Raw genomic sequence first — 20,350 nt, 5'->3', positions numbered from 1 at the left:
AACAGAATCTTGTATTTTGGGTTTCCCTACTGAACAAATTAAACAAGTTAAATTCACACAAAGTATGACAAGAAATAACATACGTTTTAAATCCTTGCATTATTTATTGTCCTTTTCCAGCCACAATTCAATAAGTAATAAGGCCCGAGGGGGTGGGGTATATGGCCAATATACCACGGCTAAGGGCTGTTCTTAAGCACGACGCAAAGCGGAGTTGGCTATATACTACAAACCCGAGGTGCCTTATTGCTATTATAAACTGTTTACCAAAGTAATTAGAGCAGTAAAAATACATGGTTTGTCAAACCCATGGTATACGGTCTGCTATACCACGGCTGTCAGCCAATCAGCATTCAGGGCTTGAACCACCCAGTTTATAACAATGAATAACACACAGATTTTGGAATTATACAACTTTTGCCAAAATGACATTATACTAGTAGATTCAAATGTAACAGTTCACTCATAAACAAAGGTTTGCAATGGACAAAACAACACCTCCCCTTTATGGAACACAGGCAGTGGAGACAGAGTACAGTAAAAAAGTATTAGTTCAGTTTGGTATGTAGCGGAAGTTGGGACAGTAGATCACAAATAGATTTTGAAATGTTAAATCCCATGTAGCTTGTCATGGTCATTAAAAGTTTCTACTTAGAGGGAGTTAATGGAAATAGTAAACAAGAGATTAAAGAATATAAGTTTACACAAATCAATACAGTATAACTTTAAAAGATAAACAAGAAAGGTTACATTTAAACTGCAAGAAGAATGTTTAGTGTTTATAGGCGTTCAAGTGGAACAACATGGGATCAGCTTTGAATTTTTTTAATTACTTTACCCAGAAGGGCAATTCAAAGCTTTATAGTGGTTGTCGTCATAAGAGTCCTTCTTGGAAGGAAAAAGGTAATAGTCAGTAGAATTATCATCATGATATCACATATAGTAATGTTTATGGTAGGCTACATATAGTAAACAACAAACAGGACAAGATATTCTCCACAAAAGGCAGTAAATAGCTATTTTGCCAGCTTTGAGTTCAAACTATTGGTCCAATATTGTAAAACAGTGCTTGTTAAACGTTTGAACATTCACAGATCTCAACATGCGTTGGATCAAAACCAAAGAGCCTTGATAGGCAAAGTTAATCCCCCAGTTGCATAATGTTCCTCAAATCTAGTGTCTGCCAGTGGTAGGGCTGGTTTCCTGGACACAGATCGAGCCTGGTCCTGGACTAAAAAGCTATTTTAAGCATGAGCATGCATTTTAGTCCAGGTCTAGACTTAATATATGTCTGGGAAACCAGCCCCTATAGTGTCTGCAAGTAATAGTGTTTAGACAGCCAGTTACAAGTAATATCAAGAGCCCTGAGTTTTTTGGTCAGTTAAAACTAAAGGGCCTAATCCTAGCAATTCAGACATGAGTAGCAGAGTCCGGGGGTGGCTGGACCAGGAAGACCCCAGAGTTGGAGTGTTAGCTGGGGCTGACTCTGTCTGAGGAGTGGGACTGGCATCCCGAACCTGTGGATGTAATAGCACAGGTCCTCTGGGCCTGACACAGCTTCTTGATCAGGAAACGCTTGTCTCGCCCATCCTGGCCGAACAGGGACGAAGAGGAGGGTTAGTGCCTAAATTAACCCTATAACAATGTTATGCCAGATAACTAGGACCTAGATTTTTTTCTGGTCAGGAAAATAATCCTGTCCCTACAGCTAAGTCCTATGAAGCTACTGTACAGTATAGAGTTGTGCAGCCATGTAGACCGGTTACTGTAGCTACTCACCATGACTAGTTGTTCCCTCAGTTGGTTGATCACTTGCTTGTGCGCTCAAGCTAGAGCAATGACATAAAACATGGCCAGGCTGAGGGAGGAAAGAGACACAACAGTTAACAAAGCAGAATTTTGATAGCACTTTGTGACAACGTGTTGATGAAAAGAGGGTTTTATAAATACATTTTATTGATTGATTGGCTGAAACCACAATCTATCGGCCTGGATATCAAATGACAATGAACCGTAGACAGGAGTGATATCATTGGCCAGAACCCGTACCATGTGATGACAAAGAGGGAGACGGCGAAGGCCTCAGAGGAGATGGCCAGGAGGAATGTGCGTGCTCCTGTAGGCAGCTGGGACACCGTCCGGGGGAGCACCTCCCAGGATGTAGTGTAGTTAACGAATGGACCACAGGCCTGGGAACAGCTGATCCTGATAAGGGAGAAACGGGAGGGTTAGTTTATGTCCCAAACAACTGATCTAGGAGCAGATTGATACTATTTTCACACTATGGTGCCAAGCCAAACTGTACTGTGCTGACTCAAATATTTTCCTTTCCAGCCCAGTTTCAGCAACAGTACAGCTAAGCTAGGCTCAGTTAGGCTCAGCAGTGTGAAACGGGTATGAGATTGGTGCATGGTGAGTTTCAATGCAATTACCCATATTGATGGTTATCTATGGAAATAAAGATGCATGCATGCTAGGCTAACTGCAGCCATGTACTCACTGTGCGATGCCAATGGTGACAGGTACACAGGCCAATGCCAGGCCAATCAGCAGCACAGCCAGGAAGAAGAAGTTGGAGCTGGAGGCTCGGAACGGACGGGTGGCCGGGCGGCAGTTATTCACCAGGGTCACCTGCAGGGTAGACAATACATACATTAATCAACGTATCTGTGGGTGAGAATTCCCTTTCAGTCGTTTCAGTCAACATAATACACACAGGTATGGGATATTCCTTTTCTCTATCAATTGGCTGAAGGAATTAGGATAAGGAAATATCCTGACCTATACTATTACCTATGTGGTACAGTATGTCTAATGTATGTCTTAACTCAATCAGGGAACCACGGTTACCTACAGTATTTAACCAGATGTTTAGACCCAGCTTAAACCATACGCTACAACCAAAAATACCAACAGTCATTCATATAAAGTACCTTCCTGATGCTTTTACTGTACTGTATTACATAGAACTACAATTATGGCCTCCGGCCCACCTATCACAGTACATTGATACAGTCTAGTATTTATATTTCTATGGTATGCTACCTTTTTGATGTAGAAGATGATGAAGTACTTGATGGTGCAGATGGCGGGCAGCAGGGGGCAGTAGAATGTCCCGATCCAGCAGATGGTCTGGCCGTACACAATCTGCAGGACGTTCTGGGGGATGGCAAACTCCTGCTGGCCCCACCACTTGGCCAGGCCACAGTCACAGTAGTACACTATGAGTCTAGGGGGGAGGGAGAGAGAGAGAGAGAACTGTCAGAAGAGGAGAGGAGAGAAGAAGAGAGAAAAGATGACTTACTTCCTAGGGAACTCCACAAAGACAGTGACGGCACCGATGATGACGAAATCGAAGATCATGAGTTTGTACATCTCCTGGCCCACGCGAGACTCCCAACACTATAGGCAGAGGCAGAATCATATGAGATCACAGTAACGTCCAATATCAATATGTACAGTACCAGTCAAAAGTTTGGACACACCTACCTTTTCTTTATTTTTACATTGTAGAATAATAGTGAGGACATCAAAACTATGAAATAACACATATGGAATCATGTAGTAACCAAAAAAGTGTTAAACAAATCAAAATATATTTTATATTTCAGTTTCTTCAAAGTAGCCACCCTTTGCCTTGATGACAGCTTTGCACATTCTTGGCATTCTCTCAACCAGCTCATGAGGTAGTCACCTGGAATGCATTTCAATTAATAGGTGTGCCTTGTTAAAAGTGAATTTGTGGAATTTCTTTCCTTCTTAATGCATTTGAGACCATCAAGGTAGGGCTGACAAGGTAGGGCTGGTATACAGAAGATAGCCCTATTTGGTAAAAGACCAAGTCCATATTATGGCAAGAACAGCTCAAATAAGCAAAGAGAAACGACAGTCCATCAAGGTCATTCAATACGGAACATTTCAAGATCTTTGAACGTTTCTTCAAGTGCAGTCGCAAAAACCATCAAGCGCTATGATGAAACTTACTCGCATGAGGACTGCCACAGGAAAATAAAACCTATAGTTACCTCTGCTGCAGAGGACAAGATCATTAGAGTTAACAGCATCAGAAATTGCAGGCCAAATAAATGTTTCACAGAGTTCAAGTAACAGACACATCTCAACATCAACTGTTCAGAGGAGACTGTGTGAATCAGGCCTTCATGGTTGAATTGCTGCAAAGAAACCACTACTAAAGGACACCAATAAGAAGAAGAGACTTGCTTGGACCAAGAAACACAAGCAATGGACATTAGACCGGTGGAAATCTGTCCTTTGGTCTGATGAGTCCAAATTTGAGATCTTTGGTTCCAACTGCTGTGTTTTTGTGAGACGCAGAATAGGTGGACGGATGATCTCCACATGTGTGGTTCTCACCATGAAGCTACCATGGTGCTTTTCTGGTGACACTGTTGGTGATTTATTTAGAATTCAAGGCACACTTAACCAGCATGGATACCACAGCATTCTGCAGCAATACGCCATCCCATCTGGTTTGCGCTTAGTGGTATTATCATTTGTTTTTCAACAGGACAATGATCTAACACACCTCCAGGCTGTGTAAGGGCTATTTGACCAAGAAGGAGAGTGATGGAGTGCTGCATCAGATGACCTGGCCTCCACAATCACCCGACCTCAATCCAATTGAGATGGTTTGGGATGAGTTGGACCGCAGAGTGAAGGAAAAGCAGCCAACAAGTGCTCAGCATATGTGGGAATGTCTTCAAGACTGTTGGAAAAGCATTCCAGGTGAAGCTGATTGAGATAATGCCAAGAAAGTGCAAAGCTGTCATCAAGGCAAAGGGTGGCTACTTTGAATAATCTAAAATCTAAAATATATTTTGATTTGTTTAACACTTTTTTGGTTACTACATGATTCCATATGTGTTATTTCATAGTTTTGATGTCTTCACTATTATTCTACAATGTAGAAAATAGTAAAAATAAAGAAACTTGACTGGTATTGTATATCTACAGTGACCTTTGACCTCCACTCACCGGTTAGAGGATGTGGTTGTACCCGCAGACACAGTTGCCTTCCTGGCAAGAGGTGATCTGACCCCAGAGGGAGACGAGAAGCACACAGATACTGGTCAGGCGCATGAACACACACCTGTGGAAAGATTAAGACATTTACAAAGAAATTGCGTTGGTGTTAAAATGCTCAAATCTATTCATCCATACCAGGGTGCTACATCAGTATGCAAACTGGAATCAGTGTGAAACATCAACAGCATCATTCATTGATTTTCACAGAAGAAAGTGCTTGGTTGCCAGGGTTAGGATAAATGTCATATCAATTCAGGAAGTAAACTGAAAAATGTATTGACTGAATAGAAATAAAAACAACCCCAGCCCTGTTGTTTACCTCATGAGAGTGAAGCGGATCTCGAAGGCAGGGCAGTAGTCTTCAAACTGGATGATGAGGGAGAAGATGAGGGGTGTGATGAAGTTGGCCAGGGTGATGACGATGGAAGGCAGATACTCATAGATCAGGTCCAGGATGAAGTTCACCTGTTATGACAACGCGTGTTTGAGGTAAAACAGAAAAGGATGCTGGAAAGAGTTGTCATGACGTGGCCCTCTTTGGGTATAGCGAGTGGCTTCCCCCTCCAACACCCAGGTTCTGTTATCTCAGGTCGTAAATTCCTGGAGGAGACTCTCTCCTCCTGGCCATGCAGAAAGAGACACATAGAGAGAACAAAGGAACTTCTTCTACATCACAGAACTTGAGAACTGAACAATATCCATGTTTTGGAGAATGTGTAAATGGTCGGTGGAGAAGCCAGCTACGACCCGGTCTGTTTTGTTTCATGTTTGTGACCTCATGAAAGACAATACGGCCACATTACCAAAAGTCTGTTTATACAGGTGCCTCCGTTATGAGGTTTGAGTCTAATTATTGTATAAAATGAATGAGTAAAGATTAGACTATTTGTGAAATTATGTAATGTGATTTTAAACTGTTAAGGTGAGAGAATTGTATTCCCTTTAAAGTTTAACTAAGTCATTGGCCCGCCCCCATGAACACAGACATGATCTGGCTCATGGGACAGCCCTTTTCTACTGTTCCGAATAAAACCCCCACCTGAAGAAATCCTCTCCAGACCACGCGTACCTCGATCACCGTGGGGGCGAAGGTTTGAGTAGAGACCACAAAAACCTCAGTATAAGCTAAAGTTGTAATGCTTGTTGAATTCCTAACCAAACCACGTGGAGCATTGGCTACACAGGTGGAAATGGTTCAACTCTGAGACTATCGATCCTGACAGAATAAGAGCACATCTTAGATACTAATTACTAGTCTGCAGCTAGAAATGATGTACCATTGGATGCGAAGACCGACAACTGCCGAAACATCTATTCTATAAGAACATTTCTGAATGGTACTCTGAAGTACCCATTCTAACCACGAAAGACTCCAGGGAAGCAGAGAGACGCTTGGATGAACTTTCCAACAGAAAGACGGACGATTCCAACAGAGATCACGACGACACACTGAGCGTAAATATATATTGATTGCAATTATTCCTCAATGAGTGAGCGTTCATGTGCAAAAGATTAGCATTTCAATTAATATAATTATCAACTGTGTAGTGACTCTTTTGTCTTTCGCGCCCTTCTCAGACCACACCCACTTCCCTTTGTCCACCAAGCCGTCATATCGGCTTAGCCCACTAGGGAACCTCCCCTATCATTTCCTTGTAACCATATCTACTGTTTGTTTGTTTATGCATTTCTGTGATTATTTAGTTAGTTAGTAAATAAATGATTAAGACAATTGGTGTATGGATGATTCATAGTAAAGGCTGGGTTCGTGCAGATAACCAACAATTTACGACGTTTGAATGAGACTAACGTGAGGTAAAGAATAATTCATTAATTAGAAGACTAATTGATCAGATATTAAAATATCTGAAGAGTTACATTAGGAAAATGATAACTTTGTAATCTGAAGATTTAACTTGGTGCCCCAACTTCCTAGTTAATTACATTTACATGATTAGTTTAATCACGTAATAATAATTACAGAGAATTGATTTGACAAAATATGTCTTCAATTTTAATGATGCCAAAGACACAACAGAGTGACGACACTATAAATGTAGGTCCATTATCAATTCTACCGTTTAGATTTGGTTTTAGTCATTTCAATGGAGATTAAGATCATTTATTTCCCCGGGGAAAACTATTATAATAAAAGTATATATTTCAGTTTTTACTCAGAGCACCCGTGTGCCGTATGTTTGACTGTGCTAAACTTAGACATATGTATCAGATCTGAAATAAGCATATGTCTATTGACCAGCTACCTACAGAGTCCATAAGGAGAGGCTGAGGACATCAGGGACAGCAAGGTGTGCTGAGGAGACTGCAGACCTGTCTCTGACCGACTCTCTGACCAACTATCCTTCCTGGCTGTGACCAAGATGCTCCTCCTCCATTCACGCTTCAACTCCCTTTATGTTGAGCATTGATTTACATTTGTTTTCTTGTATGTGCTACTGCAATTCAGCTTTAAGCTCCCATAGTACACATGAAATTAAACTAAACTGAACTAAACTAGCGTTGCTGTTTAAAGGTTTATCACAATGTGATTTAAAAAGAATCCTCCACTACATGGGGTTCCCGAGTGGTATAGCGGTCTAAGGCACTGCATCTCAGTGCTAGAGGTGTCACTACAGACCCTGGTTCGCATCCAGGCTGTATCACATCCGGCCGTGATTGGGAGTCCCATAGGGCTGCGCACAATTGGCCCAGCGTCGTCCAGGTTTGGCTGGGGTAGGCCGTCATTGTAAATAAGAATATGTTCTTAACTGACTTGCCTAGTTACCTTAGTCATCTGTGCTTTCTGGGAGAAGTTGGTGGCTATATAGATGGAGTAGAAGCACGCCGCCAGTACAGCGATCACAAACAGATTCAGGATCAGTTGGATCACGTAGATCCGACACTTCTCCTTCCGTGTCCTGTCTGCTATCTTCTGCTTGATGCGCTCCTCTTCCAGATCAGTCTGTTGACATAGAAAGGACAGAGGAATTAATATAGTTATAAGCACTTATACTGTATATATTAATAAACAAATAAACACAGCTCCTTCTGAAAGGAGTCAGTGAAAAGCGAGTGGTAAACAGAAGTGAACCAATACAGTTCTGTTACATTATATGGCTGTAACTGGAATGGGTGAACTGAGGACTTCAATTCACTTTGTCAATAGTGTTGAATCACATTTCTCCCTGTCGTTTTGAGTCAACCTATACTATCGACTGACTATTGCCATCTCACCTTCAGTTCATAAAGAAGACTGCTCCTCTTGAGCCTGGCTGCGCTGTCGTTGACGATACAGAAGTCCCAGCCGGCAAAGATCTTGCTGCAGAAGCTCTGGAAGTGATCCTCGTCCTGCACCAGTTTACGCTTAAAGCCAGTCGCAGACCTTTGGGGAACGACGAGAAATGCAGATTTGGAAATTGCTAAAAAACGTAAGTATTTCTATAACAGTGACCCAAAGGTCATGCAAGGATCCTGGGACTAAACACCTCCCTCTGCAACTGGATCCTGGACTTCCTGACTGGCCGCCCCGAGGTGGTGAGGGTAGGTAGCAACACATCTGCCACGCTGATCCTCAACACTGGAGCTCCACAGGGGTGCGTGCTCAGTCCCCTCCTCTACTCCCTGTTCACCCACGACTGCATTGCCAGGCACGACTCCAACACCATCATTAAGTTGCAGACGACACAACAGTGGTAGGCCTGATCACAGACAACGACGAGACAGCCTATAGGGAGAAGGTCAGAGACCTGGCCGTGTGGTGCCAGAATAACAACCTATCCCTCAATGTAGCCAAGACTAAGGAGATGATTGTGGACTACAGGAAAAGGAGGACCGAGCACACCCCCATTCTTATCAACAGGGCTGTAGTGGAGCAGGTTGAGAGCTTCAAGTTCCTCGGTGTCCACATCAACAAAAAACTAGAATGGTCCAAACACACCAAGACAGTCGTGAAGAGGGCAGGACAAAGCCTATTCCCCCTCAGGAAACTAAAAAGATTTGGCATGGGTCCTGAGATCCTCAAAAGGTCCTACAGCTGCAACATCGAGAGCATCCTGACTGGTTGCATCACTGCCTCGTACGGCAATTGCTCGGCCTCTGACTGCAAGGCACTACAGAGGGTAGTGCGTACGGCCCAGTACATCACTGAGGCTAAGCTGCCTGCCATCCAGGACCTCTATACCAGGCGGTGTCAGAGGAAGGCCCTAAAAATTGTTAAAGACCCCAGCCACCCCAGCCATAGACTGCTCTGTCTACTACCGCATGCAAGGGTACCGGAGTGCCAAGTCTAGGACAAAAAGGCTTCTCAACAGTTTTTACCCCCAAGCCATATAAGACTCCTGAACAGGTAATCAAATGGCTACCCGGACTATTTGCATTGTGTGCCCCACCCCCAAACCCTCATTTTACGCTGCTGCTACTCTCTGTTTATCATATATGCATAGTCACTTTAACTATACATTCATGTACATACTACCTCAATTGGGCCGACCAACCAGTGCTCCCGCACATTGGCTAACCGGGCTATCTGCATTGTGTCCTGCCACCCACCACCCGCCAACCCCTCTTTTACGCTACTGCTACTCTCTGTTCATCATATATGCATAGTCACTTTAACCATATCTACATGTATATACTACCTCAACAAGCCTGACTAATCGGTGTCTGTATGTAGCCTCGCTACTTTTATAGCCTCGCTACTGTATATAGCCTGTTTTTTACTGTTGTTTTATTTCTTTACTTACACATTGTTCACCTAACAACTTTTTTGCACTATTGGTTAGAGCCTGTAAGTAAGCATTTAACTGTAAGGTTTACACCTGTTGTATTCAGCGCACGTGACAAATAAACTTTGATTTGATTTGATCATGAAAAACAATTGGACAGCATGTGCATGTTTGAGAAGATATGCCTTTTGAGGACCGGTTTATCCAAAAGACTAGTATAATTGACTGGTCTGAATACAGTAAGATAGGGCACTTTTTTACCTTTTGACTATCCATATGAGACTGAGGAAGAGGTAGGCTATGGTGACCAGCAGGTAGGCCAGAGGCAGGTTGTAGGTGAACTTAGGGAAGTGAATGGTCTCTACCTTGTAGTAACCATAGAAGAGGTAGGTCTGCTCCAGAAAGCCCTTTAAGATGTGAAACAAACAAGGGAGTCATTCTCAGTCCCAGAACAGCATCTACAGTGCTATGCAGGCGTACAATGAGTGACTGAATTAAATGAATAAGAGGGCGTGGTATATGAGGAGGGTAGTCCGTACCGCCCCTGAGAGGAGGTCTGTGATGTGCTGGTGGAAAATCACCAGGCCACGGCGAGAGGTGCTAGGGTAGTTACTGCACTCAAAGCCTGTGGTTCACAACAGAAGCAACAATATAATACTGGTAAGACATCTTTCTAGAAGTCCATTAACAATGAATAAAAAAAAAATATATATATAGATATATATATATATATACTAGATGAGATTAACAATAAAACATTCCTATTCTAATGTAAAGATGACTGATGCTCTTGATGTCGCAGAACAGTTACTGACTACATGCACCATATCTCTCCTCTCTAACATGGTTGAATGTGGTGTAATCTCTTACAGACCTACAGTTTACATAAATACTATATAATTGATGTACAGCAGTGGAGGCTGCTGAGGGGAGGAAGGCTCATAATAATAGCTGGAACTGAGCGAATGGAATGGCACCAAACACATGGAAACCATGTGTTTGATGTATTTGATACCATTACACACATTCTGCTCAAGCCATTGCCACGAGCCGTCCTCCCCAATTAAAAGTACCACCAACCTCCTGTGATGTACAGGTAACTGCCAAAATAAAGGAAACACTTCAGCAAATGAGGGATGCAAAGTCTATTGAAAGCAGGTGCTTCCACACGGGTGTGGTTCCTGAGTTAATTCAGTAATTAACATCCCATCATGCTTAGAGTCATGTATAAAAATGCTTATTATTTTCGCTACCAAGGCTAGAAGAAGTGACTTTGAAAGACGGGTCTCAAAGGAGCATAGGCGGTTTAAAGGGTCTGTGTGTTTCCTTTATCTTGACAGTTACATGTATAATATGGTCCACTTTACTCTATAACACGTAAAGGCCTGTGTTACCATCTACGTGGTTGAATGTGGTGTTCCCAGAGGCATGGGGGGCGGTGATGATGGGCAGCATGACGAAGCCGAACATGAGCAGGACCATGATGAAGTTCAGCAGCACCAGGAAACGCAGGAAGGAGAAGTAGGACAGGATCCCCGTGCCAAACATCCCTGTGATAGGACACAGAGAAGGGAAAGGATGAGTGATTAAGATACCATCCTGGATTTTAAAGAGATCAACATCAATGCACTCATATATTTCAATGCTTCCAACAGAAGACACACAAGTGATCAAGAAAACTTTTAATTGCCCAATTTTCATCAGCGATATTACATCATCTCTGTGGACACTCTGCCGTTGTCCCTCACAAATCCAATTTTGAACTTTGTTTGTGTAACTAAGCCTTTGACATAAATCATGTATCGATGTCAATAGAAGTCAATTGGAGTAACAGGTTGTTTTGTCACTGGCATCCATTCTCTTACCCTCAATGACATGGATGTCTCCCCTCCAGAGCTCCAGGTTGCTGAGCATCTCAAACCCATCCTCCTTCAGCCTCCTCAGGGTCCGTCTGGTGCTCTGTCTGCACTGACTCCAACTGCTCAGATCCTTGGCCTGCTCCAAACGCTGGTCCCTACAGTGAGTGAAGGCAATGAAGGCAGATAACCAATTACTTCCAGCACAGTAAGACTCAGTTAAAAACAAAAATCTCTGATGTGCTGTAACTTAAACAGTTACATAGTATAGAAATGTTATTACACAGTGCAACCCTTTTCATTTATCATTACAATACAACATTTTACACCAGTATAACACTGCATGAAGACATATTAGAGATCTGACTTGTCTCTGCGTTTCTCCGCCATAGGTTTGGGCAGTTCCCTGACTGGTCTCTGTAGGGTCTGAGTCCTGTGTTTCTCCTCATGCTGTCTGGCCACTGTGGTCTGTCCCCATTTCCCACTGCTGGAGGAGCCCAGCCTGGTCCGTGAGCTGCCACGGCGCTTGGTACTGCCCGAGGCTGAGGGCTTTCTGTGGTACAGCAGAGACTGGTAGCTGGGGAGCTGGTCCAGTAGTGGGTTACGTGGTGCTCCCAGACGGTCAGTGTGGAACACTGTCAGAGAGAAATACAGTAAAAAAAAGTGTTATGGGGAAGAGGCTGGGGGTTAAAGTTCATAAAGTGAGAGTAAAATGTGGGGTTTAAAGAGCAGTACTTGAATGCAATACACTGTATTGATATCATACTGTTGAACTCACTAAACTATCTGGCTGTGAATGCACAGGAAGTGGTGTAGCCATACAGTCATTGCAACAGACATGTAACTTACACTTGAAAAACTACAACAACCACACCTCAACAATTACAACTATCAAAACATATCTTCAGCAACCAAGTTACTGTTGTTATTTAATGTCATAAACTCAAAGAGTAAGGGAAGTTTTCTTTCAATAACAACAATTGGCTCAGTTTCAGCTAAAAGTTAGATAGCTACCGTTAGCTTGCTAACGTTGGCTGGATAGCTTTTTAGCATTAGGAAAGTTTACCTGCCTTGTCTAGCTAGATAACTGGCTACATTTACTAACTTACTTGCTGAGAAGGTCCATATGAAATTGAATTTGCTTAGTTACCTGAGTCTCTCTCCATGTTCAGTTGTCCTCGTGCACTTTTAATATCAAAGAAAGTTTAATGAACAACTTCGTTGGCTAACTAGCGTAGCTAGCTGACGTTGGCTGTCAGTCAGCAGAATGAAAACAAAGCCGCATTCCCTTTCCTGAATCCCAAAGCGACGCAACTCTGGAGGCTAGATGTATAAATACTAGATCGGGATAGCATTCTTTCCCACAATTATACACAACAATCGTGCTTATTTAATTTTGGATATGGCTGGTGTTTAATCACATTTCAATACTGACAAACGACCCGACCAACAATTTGACGTGTATTTGTTATAGCTAGTTAGCTATAACAAATATAACAAATTATATATATTTAATTGGTTATTATGCTGTTATTCACAGAATTCAACATTTTGTTTGACATTGTGTTTTAAATAGAGAGTCGAAGACAAAAGTTAATCATTATGGCTCTTCATCGCAATTCCCTATCCTATTGCACACTGCACATGCAGTCATTCGTAATAACACAGTTGAGCCCTTGGCCGTCCCATATCTTATTATGCCAATTAATTTTTACGTCCTATCGGAATCATTTGGAAATACTTGTCATTATGCCAACCATAGCAGCCTATTCGATTTGCATATGGCATTCAGAACCCCGGGACTTTTACCTTTATTTCAAGTGCACAGTTCCGGGTAGTCTGACGGACACACAGTGATAAAATTCAACAAAGGTAGATATCTCAGAGCTGCGCTCTAGCTACCACAGTTGATACTTTAAACCTGGATTATAAGGAAAAGGAGACAGCCTCGGACTGCAACATCTGTTCAAGCAGACAGCAGATTTCCCTGAATAAGCAGCACATTATTAACCAGGTAATTACACTCTGTGGATTTATTCTTTTAAACAATTGTTTGATACAATAGGTTTAAATTGTTACTTTATCCAACAGCAGTGTATACTATTATTATTTGAAACATGGTTATATTTCTCTTAATTTGACAACACAAAGATTCACTGTCACATATGACTTCTATGTGTTTTCCCACAATAAACTACCATGTCAACATATTTGTTAGTCAGATTTCTTTCCAGACTTTGTTGCTCTGGAATTTGTTACTTCTACGTTGCCTACTTTACTGCCATTGGGCAGCACTGAGGCACAGACCATGGCAAGACAGAAACCATATCCCTGTGTTAATAAGTAATGATATACACAGGGATAGGACAGGGGAGTTAAATAACTGACTGAAGACAGCCATTCAATCCAAAACATGTGATGTGTATTAGATAGCACAGCTTTATTTGTGAAAGGAAGATAGGAATAGCATCGAGGAATGATCTCAGAAGTCTTGTATTTTCCCCTTCTTTATACCCAAGCTAGTGGCACGTTTATGTCTCGTTTCCAGTTCTCATTTTATGTAATGGCAAGCTGATTCTCACTAATTGTTTTACTGAGAATACAGTAGGAGGACCTTTCAGACCTCCAGGGGACTAAAGACGAGAGGGACAGACAGAAACCACCGCCGGGTTAACCACTATAGAAGAAGATCAAGCCAAGGATCCCTATGTCACACTACAACAACACTGGAGAATATAACAACCCTGCCTATCATGACAGTGACACCCTGGAGATAGATAGGAGGTATGTGTGTCAACTTGTACGATTGTGTTGTTTGGATGTTTATAATTCTGCTTTAACTGGGTACAGTTAATCAAACCTATGGGTAATGGGTAGAGGGCCTGAATGAAATGTTGAATGACAGCTCTTAAACATTTTTTGGGGGAGAGGGCACAAATAACACAAATATGAGAAGTGAAGTAAAACATAATTGTCCAGTATTAGAAGATAATTCTGAGAGGATCTTTTGTTCTGTATTTTTAAATGTAAACCATCATTGTGCTTGGTCACATCTCTAATCTCTCAATTGGTGTCAGATTTTTTAGAATGCCTGTGCCATCACATATTGTAGCAGGAAACTATCCCTAAAATGAATACTGTCAAAGTGGTCCAATTCTCCTCCTTTGTGTGTTGAAGGTTGTGTTACAGTAAGGAGTTTGTTGTCATTTTAAGTGAATGTTGTGCTAAGTACTAGAGACGGTCATGAACCTTCAGGGGTGTGACCAAAGTAATGGTATGTCTTATAAGAGACTCACTTTATAGCGCCTCAGAAAAAAAACATTATTGTCTCACGAGTGTGTGAATGAACGGACCAAGGCGCAGCATGAATATCATTCCACATATTTTATTATAATGTGAAACTATGCAAGACATGCAATAAACCAAACAACAAACCGTGACAAAGAGGTGCTACATGCACTAACTCAAAATAATCTCACACAAACACTAGTGGGAAAAACAACAACTTAAATATGATCCCCAATTAGAGACAACGATGACCAGCTGCCTCTAATTGGGAATCATACGAAAACCCCAACCTAGAAAAAAGAACCTAGAACACAACATAGAAAATGTAAACTAGACAAAAAACCCAACATAGAAAAAATAACCTAGAACACAACATAGAAAATTTAAACTAGACAAAAACCCAACCTAGAAAAAAGAACCTAGAACACAACATAGAAAATGTAAACTAGACAAAAACCCCAACACAGAAAAAAGAACCTAGAACATAACATAGAAAATGTAAACTAGACAAAAACCCCAACACAGAAAAAAGAACCTAGAACACAACATAGAAAATTTAAACTAGACAAAAAACCCAACATAGAAAAAAGAAACTAGAACCAAACACAGAAATAAATAAACTAGACAAAACCCCCCAGTCACGCCCTGACCTACTCTACCATAGAAAAATACGAGCTCTCTATGGTCAGGACGTGATATATTGTCTATGACAGATGTCATATGTCTATAATAATATTGTAGCATGATCTTTAGAACACCATCAACAACCTTATGAGTATAATGGTTAAGGCGTTGGACTGACCGATGCAGGGTTTAAACAACAACCCACCAGTAATGTTATCTCCTCCGTCCTTCTCTCCAGTCCTTCCAGGAAATCCCAATCCCATCACAGTAACCCCCATGGTAACCCCTACCCCAGGGATGATGGAGCCGGGGGGGAGAGGGGTAGGTCCGACCTTCAGCAGCTCCCAGGAGGGGTCCAGTACAGCTACGACGATGCCCAGGAGAGAGTGCCCTGGGGCGGGTGGCAGGAGGGGAGCTGGAGGGGCAGAGACAGCATTCCCATGGGTCTCCTTCCTCCCCGGTCGGAGAGCCCACGATGGCAGCAGCATGACCTCAGTAAGTCGATGTTTGATTGAATTGATTAATTAGACAATAGAAAAAAGTAATGTTACACACCGATGTAATGGCAGTACACACGTTTTCTGATGGGAGATTGTATTGTAAACAGATCAGTGAAATATGATCCCTTGTGCTGTAAGGGTAGTCTCTCCTCCCAAGATTTGGTTCCGGGTTCTGAGAGGATAGTGTGGCCATGATTTTGTTAGAATGGCAGCCTGGTTGCATAGACTAGACGTAACATAGTAAATATATATCCGTGACACTCAAATTAGTATGATATGTTACGTTTAGTATGTTTACATAAGTCCAGTATGAAGGAAGTTTGAGGTAGTTTCGCGAGCCAATGCTTAGTAGCAATAGTGCTTACGCTAGTTAGCAATTGTGCTAGTGCTAGATAGCAACTTCCTTCAAACTGCACGTAGAGACATAAAAATGGTATCTATGAGTTCATCCTACTCTGGGGACGTAGATGAAGGGCCTCATTGCCAAACCCTTTAACCTAACTCGAACCTTAACCCTGACCTTAACCCTAACCTTAACCCCTAACCCCTAGCCTAGCTAACATTAGCCACCTAGCTAATGTTAGCATTAGCCACTTAGCTACGTAGCTAACGTTAGCCACAACAAATTGGAATTCGTAACATATATTGTAATGAAACAGCAGGGAGCAGGTCTCAAACGCTCGACCTTCTAGCCCGAAGTCCAGCGCGCTATCGACTGTGCCGCAAAAGCATGCCCAAGCGGCAGAGTCGATATCTGCGCTTATAAACCCAGGGTCGTTACACTACTCCCTCCTTTCAAAGAGCGCATCCTCGCACTAGCTTGAGACTCTGCGTCTTACAGGAACGCGCTCACCGGCCAAGCACAAGCATATCCGCGCTTAGAAACCCAGGGTCGTTACAATATGCTTTGCCAATTCGTAACATATTGTACGAATTGCAATTCGTAACATATTGTTTGAATTGCAATTTGTAACATATCATATGAATTGTCATTCGTAATATATAATATGAAATGGATGGACATCCACAAATGAATACATACAGTACCATATGAAACGTAACATATCGTACTAATAGGAGTGTCTGGATTTACTTTACTATGTTAAGTCTACCCCTGAGTCCAGGTTGGGAATGGAGTAGTATTTCAGTGTGGCTGGTCTTCAGGTTCTGTGTTGCTAAGTGACTTTGAATTTCTTCTATTACTTCCTGCCGTCTGTTTGGTTATGTCTGTTTGTGTTTTCATTGTTGTTATAGGTACCATATCCACCTACTTTTCGAACGCTTTTAAAACACGGAAGCCAAATGCTCAAACTATTGATACAACATCAATGGAGGCTGCTGAGGGGAGGATGGCTCATGATAATGGCTGGAATGGAGCGATTGGAATTACATTTACATTTACGTCATTTAGCAGACGCTCTTATCCAGAGCGACTTACAAATTGGTACATTCACCTTATGATATCCAGTGGAACAACCACTTTACAATAGTACATCTATATATATATTTTTTTATTTTTATTTTTATTTTTTTTTGGGGGGGGGGGGGGGGGGGTAGAGGTATTCCTTAAAGGTGGGGTTTCAGGTGTCTCCAGAAGGTGGTGATTGACTCCCCTGTCCTGACGTCGTGAGGGAGCTTGTTCCACCATTGGGAATGGCATTAAACCATATGTTGATGCATTTGATACCATTCCACTAATTCCTCTCCAGCCAGTACCATGAGCCTGTCCTCCCCAATTAAGGTACCACCAACCTCCTGTGATACAACTTCCTCCGCGCTCATGCTTTATCATAATTCATATGTGCTCCACTAAAAATCCTTGCAATTGGCATGTTTCTGATAGCGAAACATCCTGACAAAATACAACATATTACTTGCCTTATGTGCCTGGACCATGTAGACTAAACTGCAGAGAGAAAAAAACATAGCTGATTCAAATGATTGCCCAATCAGGCAGGCTACCGGGATGTATTCAAAACGCCAGGCTTTTGAGCGGTTTTTCAAATGGCATAGGCTATTCACTGCAGTTTACAGGCTAGACTACAGTTTTGTACTCACTTGAAAACAATAAATAACATTCTTCATTACATTGTGTTGTGGTAGCCTAGGTAGGATACATTTATTATCCCTAAAAAACGTTAACATATGGTAGCTTTTCCAGCTGCAAACCCGGGGTCTGGGAGCGAGCGCACTCAGCGCAGCTCGGGAGCCCACATAGTGTAGAGCCACCTATGATTTCGTTATCTGATGAACTTTTTTTTTATTTTGCTGTGTAAATTGACTTAATATATTCACTACAGTATTAAGCCTAACATTGAGCTTATAAATAATTGCCTAATATGCATACACTTCTACTTTAGGCTACATCTCGAGCCTGTCCGTCTTTGTTCTGTTGTGCAATTACGCACCTGGCCTCTCTACTGACAGCTATTCCTCTTAAATCTTGAGGAGTCTCAGGAAAAGACAGAGTACAAAAGCTTTTTGGACCCTTATTTCGACCTTTCTTCTTTAGCCTACTTATTCAAATCACATCACTGCATTTTACAGCCTATGGACAATACTTGTGTGCTCACTTCATAACAATAATACATTCCTCGTTGCACTGTGTTGTTGTAGCCCAGGTACAATAATGTATTGTCTAAAAACGTAGTCCTATGCCTAATCAATAATGGAACTTTGCGTGCCGGTGAACCACAGAGCGCAGCCTGGAGGACCATTTCATAATCTTTGACAGGTAAATATTTAGACTATAGCTCTAATATTTAGCTAATGCATGGCCTAATAACTAGCTAATATTTAGCTTCTTACTTCAGCTACACATCACTAGCCTCTCGTTTCCAGCTGTTCCCGTGCGCAACAGGCTATAACAAGCCTCTCAGCCTCTCTGCAATAGGCGATTCCTCTTCTGGTGAAATCCCAGGAAAGCTATAGGCTACAAAAGCGATAGGACATTTCTTTTTATACTTTTTTTTATTTTACAAAGCCTAATAGCCTATTCAGGAAAGAAGCAGGCTTGCATTTACTAATTGCTGAATGTAAAACAGGCCTACAGCATAGACAATCCATTTTGTGGAGAGTTGAGGAGAGAAAGTGTGTTGGTGTGATTGATCACGTTTGGCCTGTTATGATTATAACATTGTTGCACTGATGCATTGCAAATAGTTGTACAGGACATAGCCTAGATGAGCACAGTGAAAAATAAGACACAAAGGAATTGACAACCATTAGAAAAATGGAAATCACTTGCAAACCACTTGAGCGACGAGGCAATGAGATGCTGTAAAATATATGCAGGCTCGGCGTTTGTTGTTCAACCGCTACATTTAAATACGAGTTACTATATTATTTTTCATTTGGCCTAGATGTACATTGAAGTATTATTTGCAGTTGTCACTATGACAATGGAGACACCCTGAAAGCACTGGTCTGAACCAGTAGTGTGTGTTAGAGACCTCATGAATGGTCTTGTGTTACCACCTTCTTAATAGGCAGTGTGCAGTAGAATTCGTTGATCAGTTGATTGACAGGTGCAGGACTGCAGAACAATAAACGATAGACTTTCCTCTAGTGTGGATGCTCACCAACGTTTTATAGTTATGTAGTCTATAGTTTATCGTTATAGTTATAGGCTTTGTGGAGGCCTTTATCTCACACACAACACAATTCACGTAATTATCACAACTTAACTACTAGTAGGTCTAGCTAACGTTTGAGAACTTGAATGAAATACATATACAATTACACTTGTTTACTTGACTTTTATACTGGACAAATTGACTCCTTCAAACAATTTACTTTAGCAAAATTGCCACATGCACGCTGCACTAGGTAAGTAAAACAGAAATCGAATCCATCACTTCCATTGTTTGGCTGCGCCCATAGCAACGTTCGAAAATTAGGTGGATGCAATTAATGAGCCTAGTGTTCTGTTCTCCATGATGTTCAGATCACAGCGGGTACCAGATCGACCAGGCAACGCATTATGACACAACGCCTCCTGTACGACTTCCATCTGCGACTGCAGGTACTGTTCAAACCACTTTAAAAAGCACATACAGTAGATTACTCTCTATTTACTTCCTTACTTTACTTCTTTAGCTTTCAGTTGGTCCCTTTGATCATAAGAACCTTTGAGGTTAGTTGTTGCACTATCCTTGCTACAGGCAGGTCGATTTGGGTATGTCATTTTAGGCAAACATTGAAAAAAAGGGTCAGAGCCTTAAGAGGTTTTAAGATGATTTATGACGATCCAATGTCTAATAAAACATTACCCAAAGGTAGACGACAGGCAGCACAAGGAAGTTGGCAGAAA

General features: G+C 41.8%; 2 protein-coding genes across 4 annotated transcripts in view; one reads left to right on the top strand and one right to left on the bottom strand.

The window, feature by feature from the left end:
• Positions 1–80: 80 nt before the first annotated feature.
• On the bottom strand, positions 81–13,292 carry LOC145862307 (transmembrane channel-like protein 7). The gene is given in 16 exon segments (XM_082965790.1): positions 81–1,590; positions 1,780–1,858; positions 2,050–2,205; positions 2,501–2,631; positions 3,046–3,229; positions 3,305–3,402; positions 4,996–5,110; positions 5,366–5,511; positions 7,832–8,008; positions 8,281–8,428; positions 10,032–10,177; positions 10,310–10,395; positions 11,165–11,320; positions 11,636–11,784; positions 11,994–12,261; positions 12,777–13,292. Coding segments are annotated over 15 exon segments (2,010 nt in total). The 5' UTR covers positions 12,793–13,292; the 3' UTR covers positions 81–1,590; positions 1,780–1,824.
• An 80-nt stretch (positions 13,293–13,372) lies between these two features.
• The window catches only part of LOC106588887 (transmembrane channel-like protein 5), a 30,106-nt gene continuing 23,128 nt past the window's right edge, over positions 13,373–20,350 (top strand). Inside the window, exons 1-4 of one of the 3 annotated variants that reach the window (XM_045707304.2) lie at positions 13,373–13,640; positions 14,232–14,410; positions 15,777–16,033; positions 19,985–20,062. In XM_045707304.2, the coding sequence (XP_045563260.2) occupies positions 14,334–14,410; positions 15,777–16,033; positions 19,985–20,062 (412 nt within the window). In that variant the 5' untranslated portion in view covers positions 13,373–13,640; positions 14,232–14,333. Of the gene's footprint in view, positions 13,641–13,671; positions 14,411–15,776; positions 16,034–19,984; positions 20,063–20,350 lie in introns of those variants that run through there. The other 2 variants (XM_045707307.2, XM_082965787.1) reach the window with 2 other exon arrangements.

The sequence above is a fragment of the Salmo salar genome, chromosome 02, assembly GCF_965601325.2.
Source record: "Salmo salar chromosome 02, fSalSal1, whole genome shotgun sequence".
Classification (NCBI taxonomy): Eukaryota; Metazoa; Chordata; class Actinopteri; order Salmoniformes; family Salmonidae; genus Salmo; species Salmo salar.
Note: the sequence above shows the minus strand (reverse complement) of the source record. Positions and strands in the feature narration are given on the sequence as shown.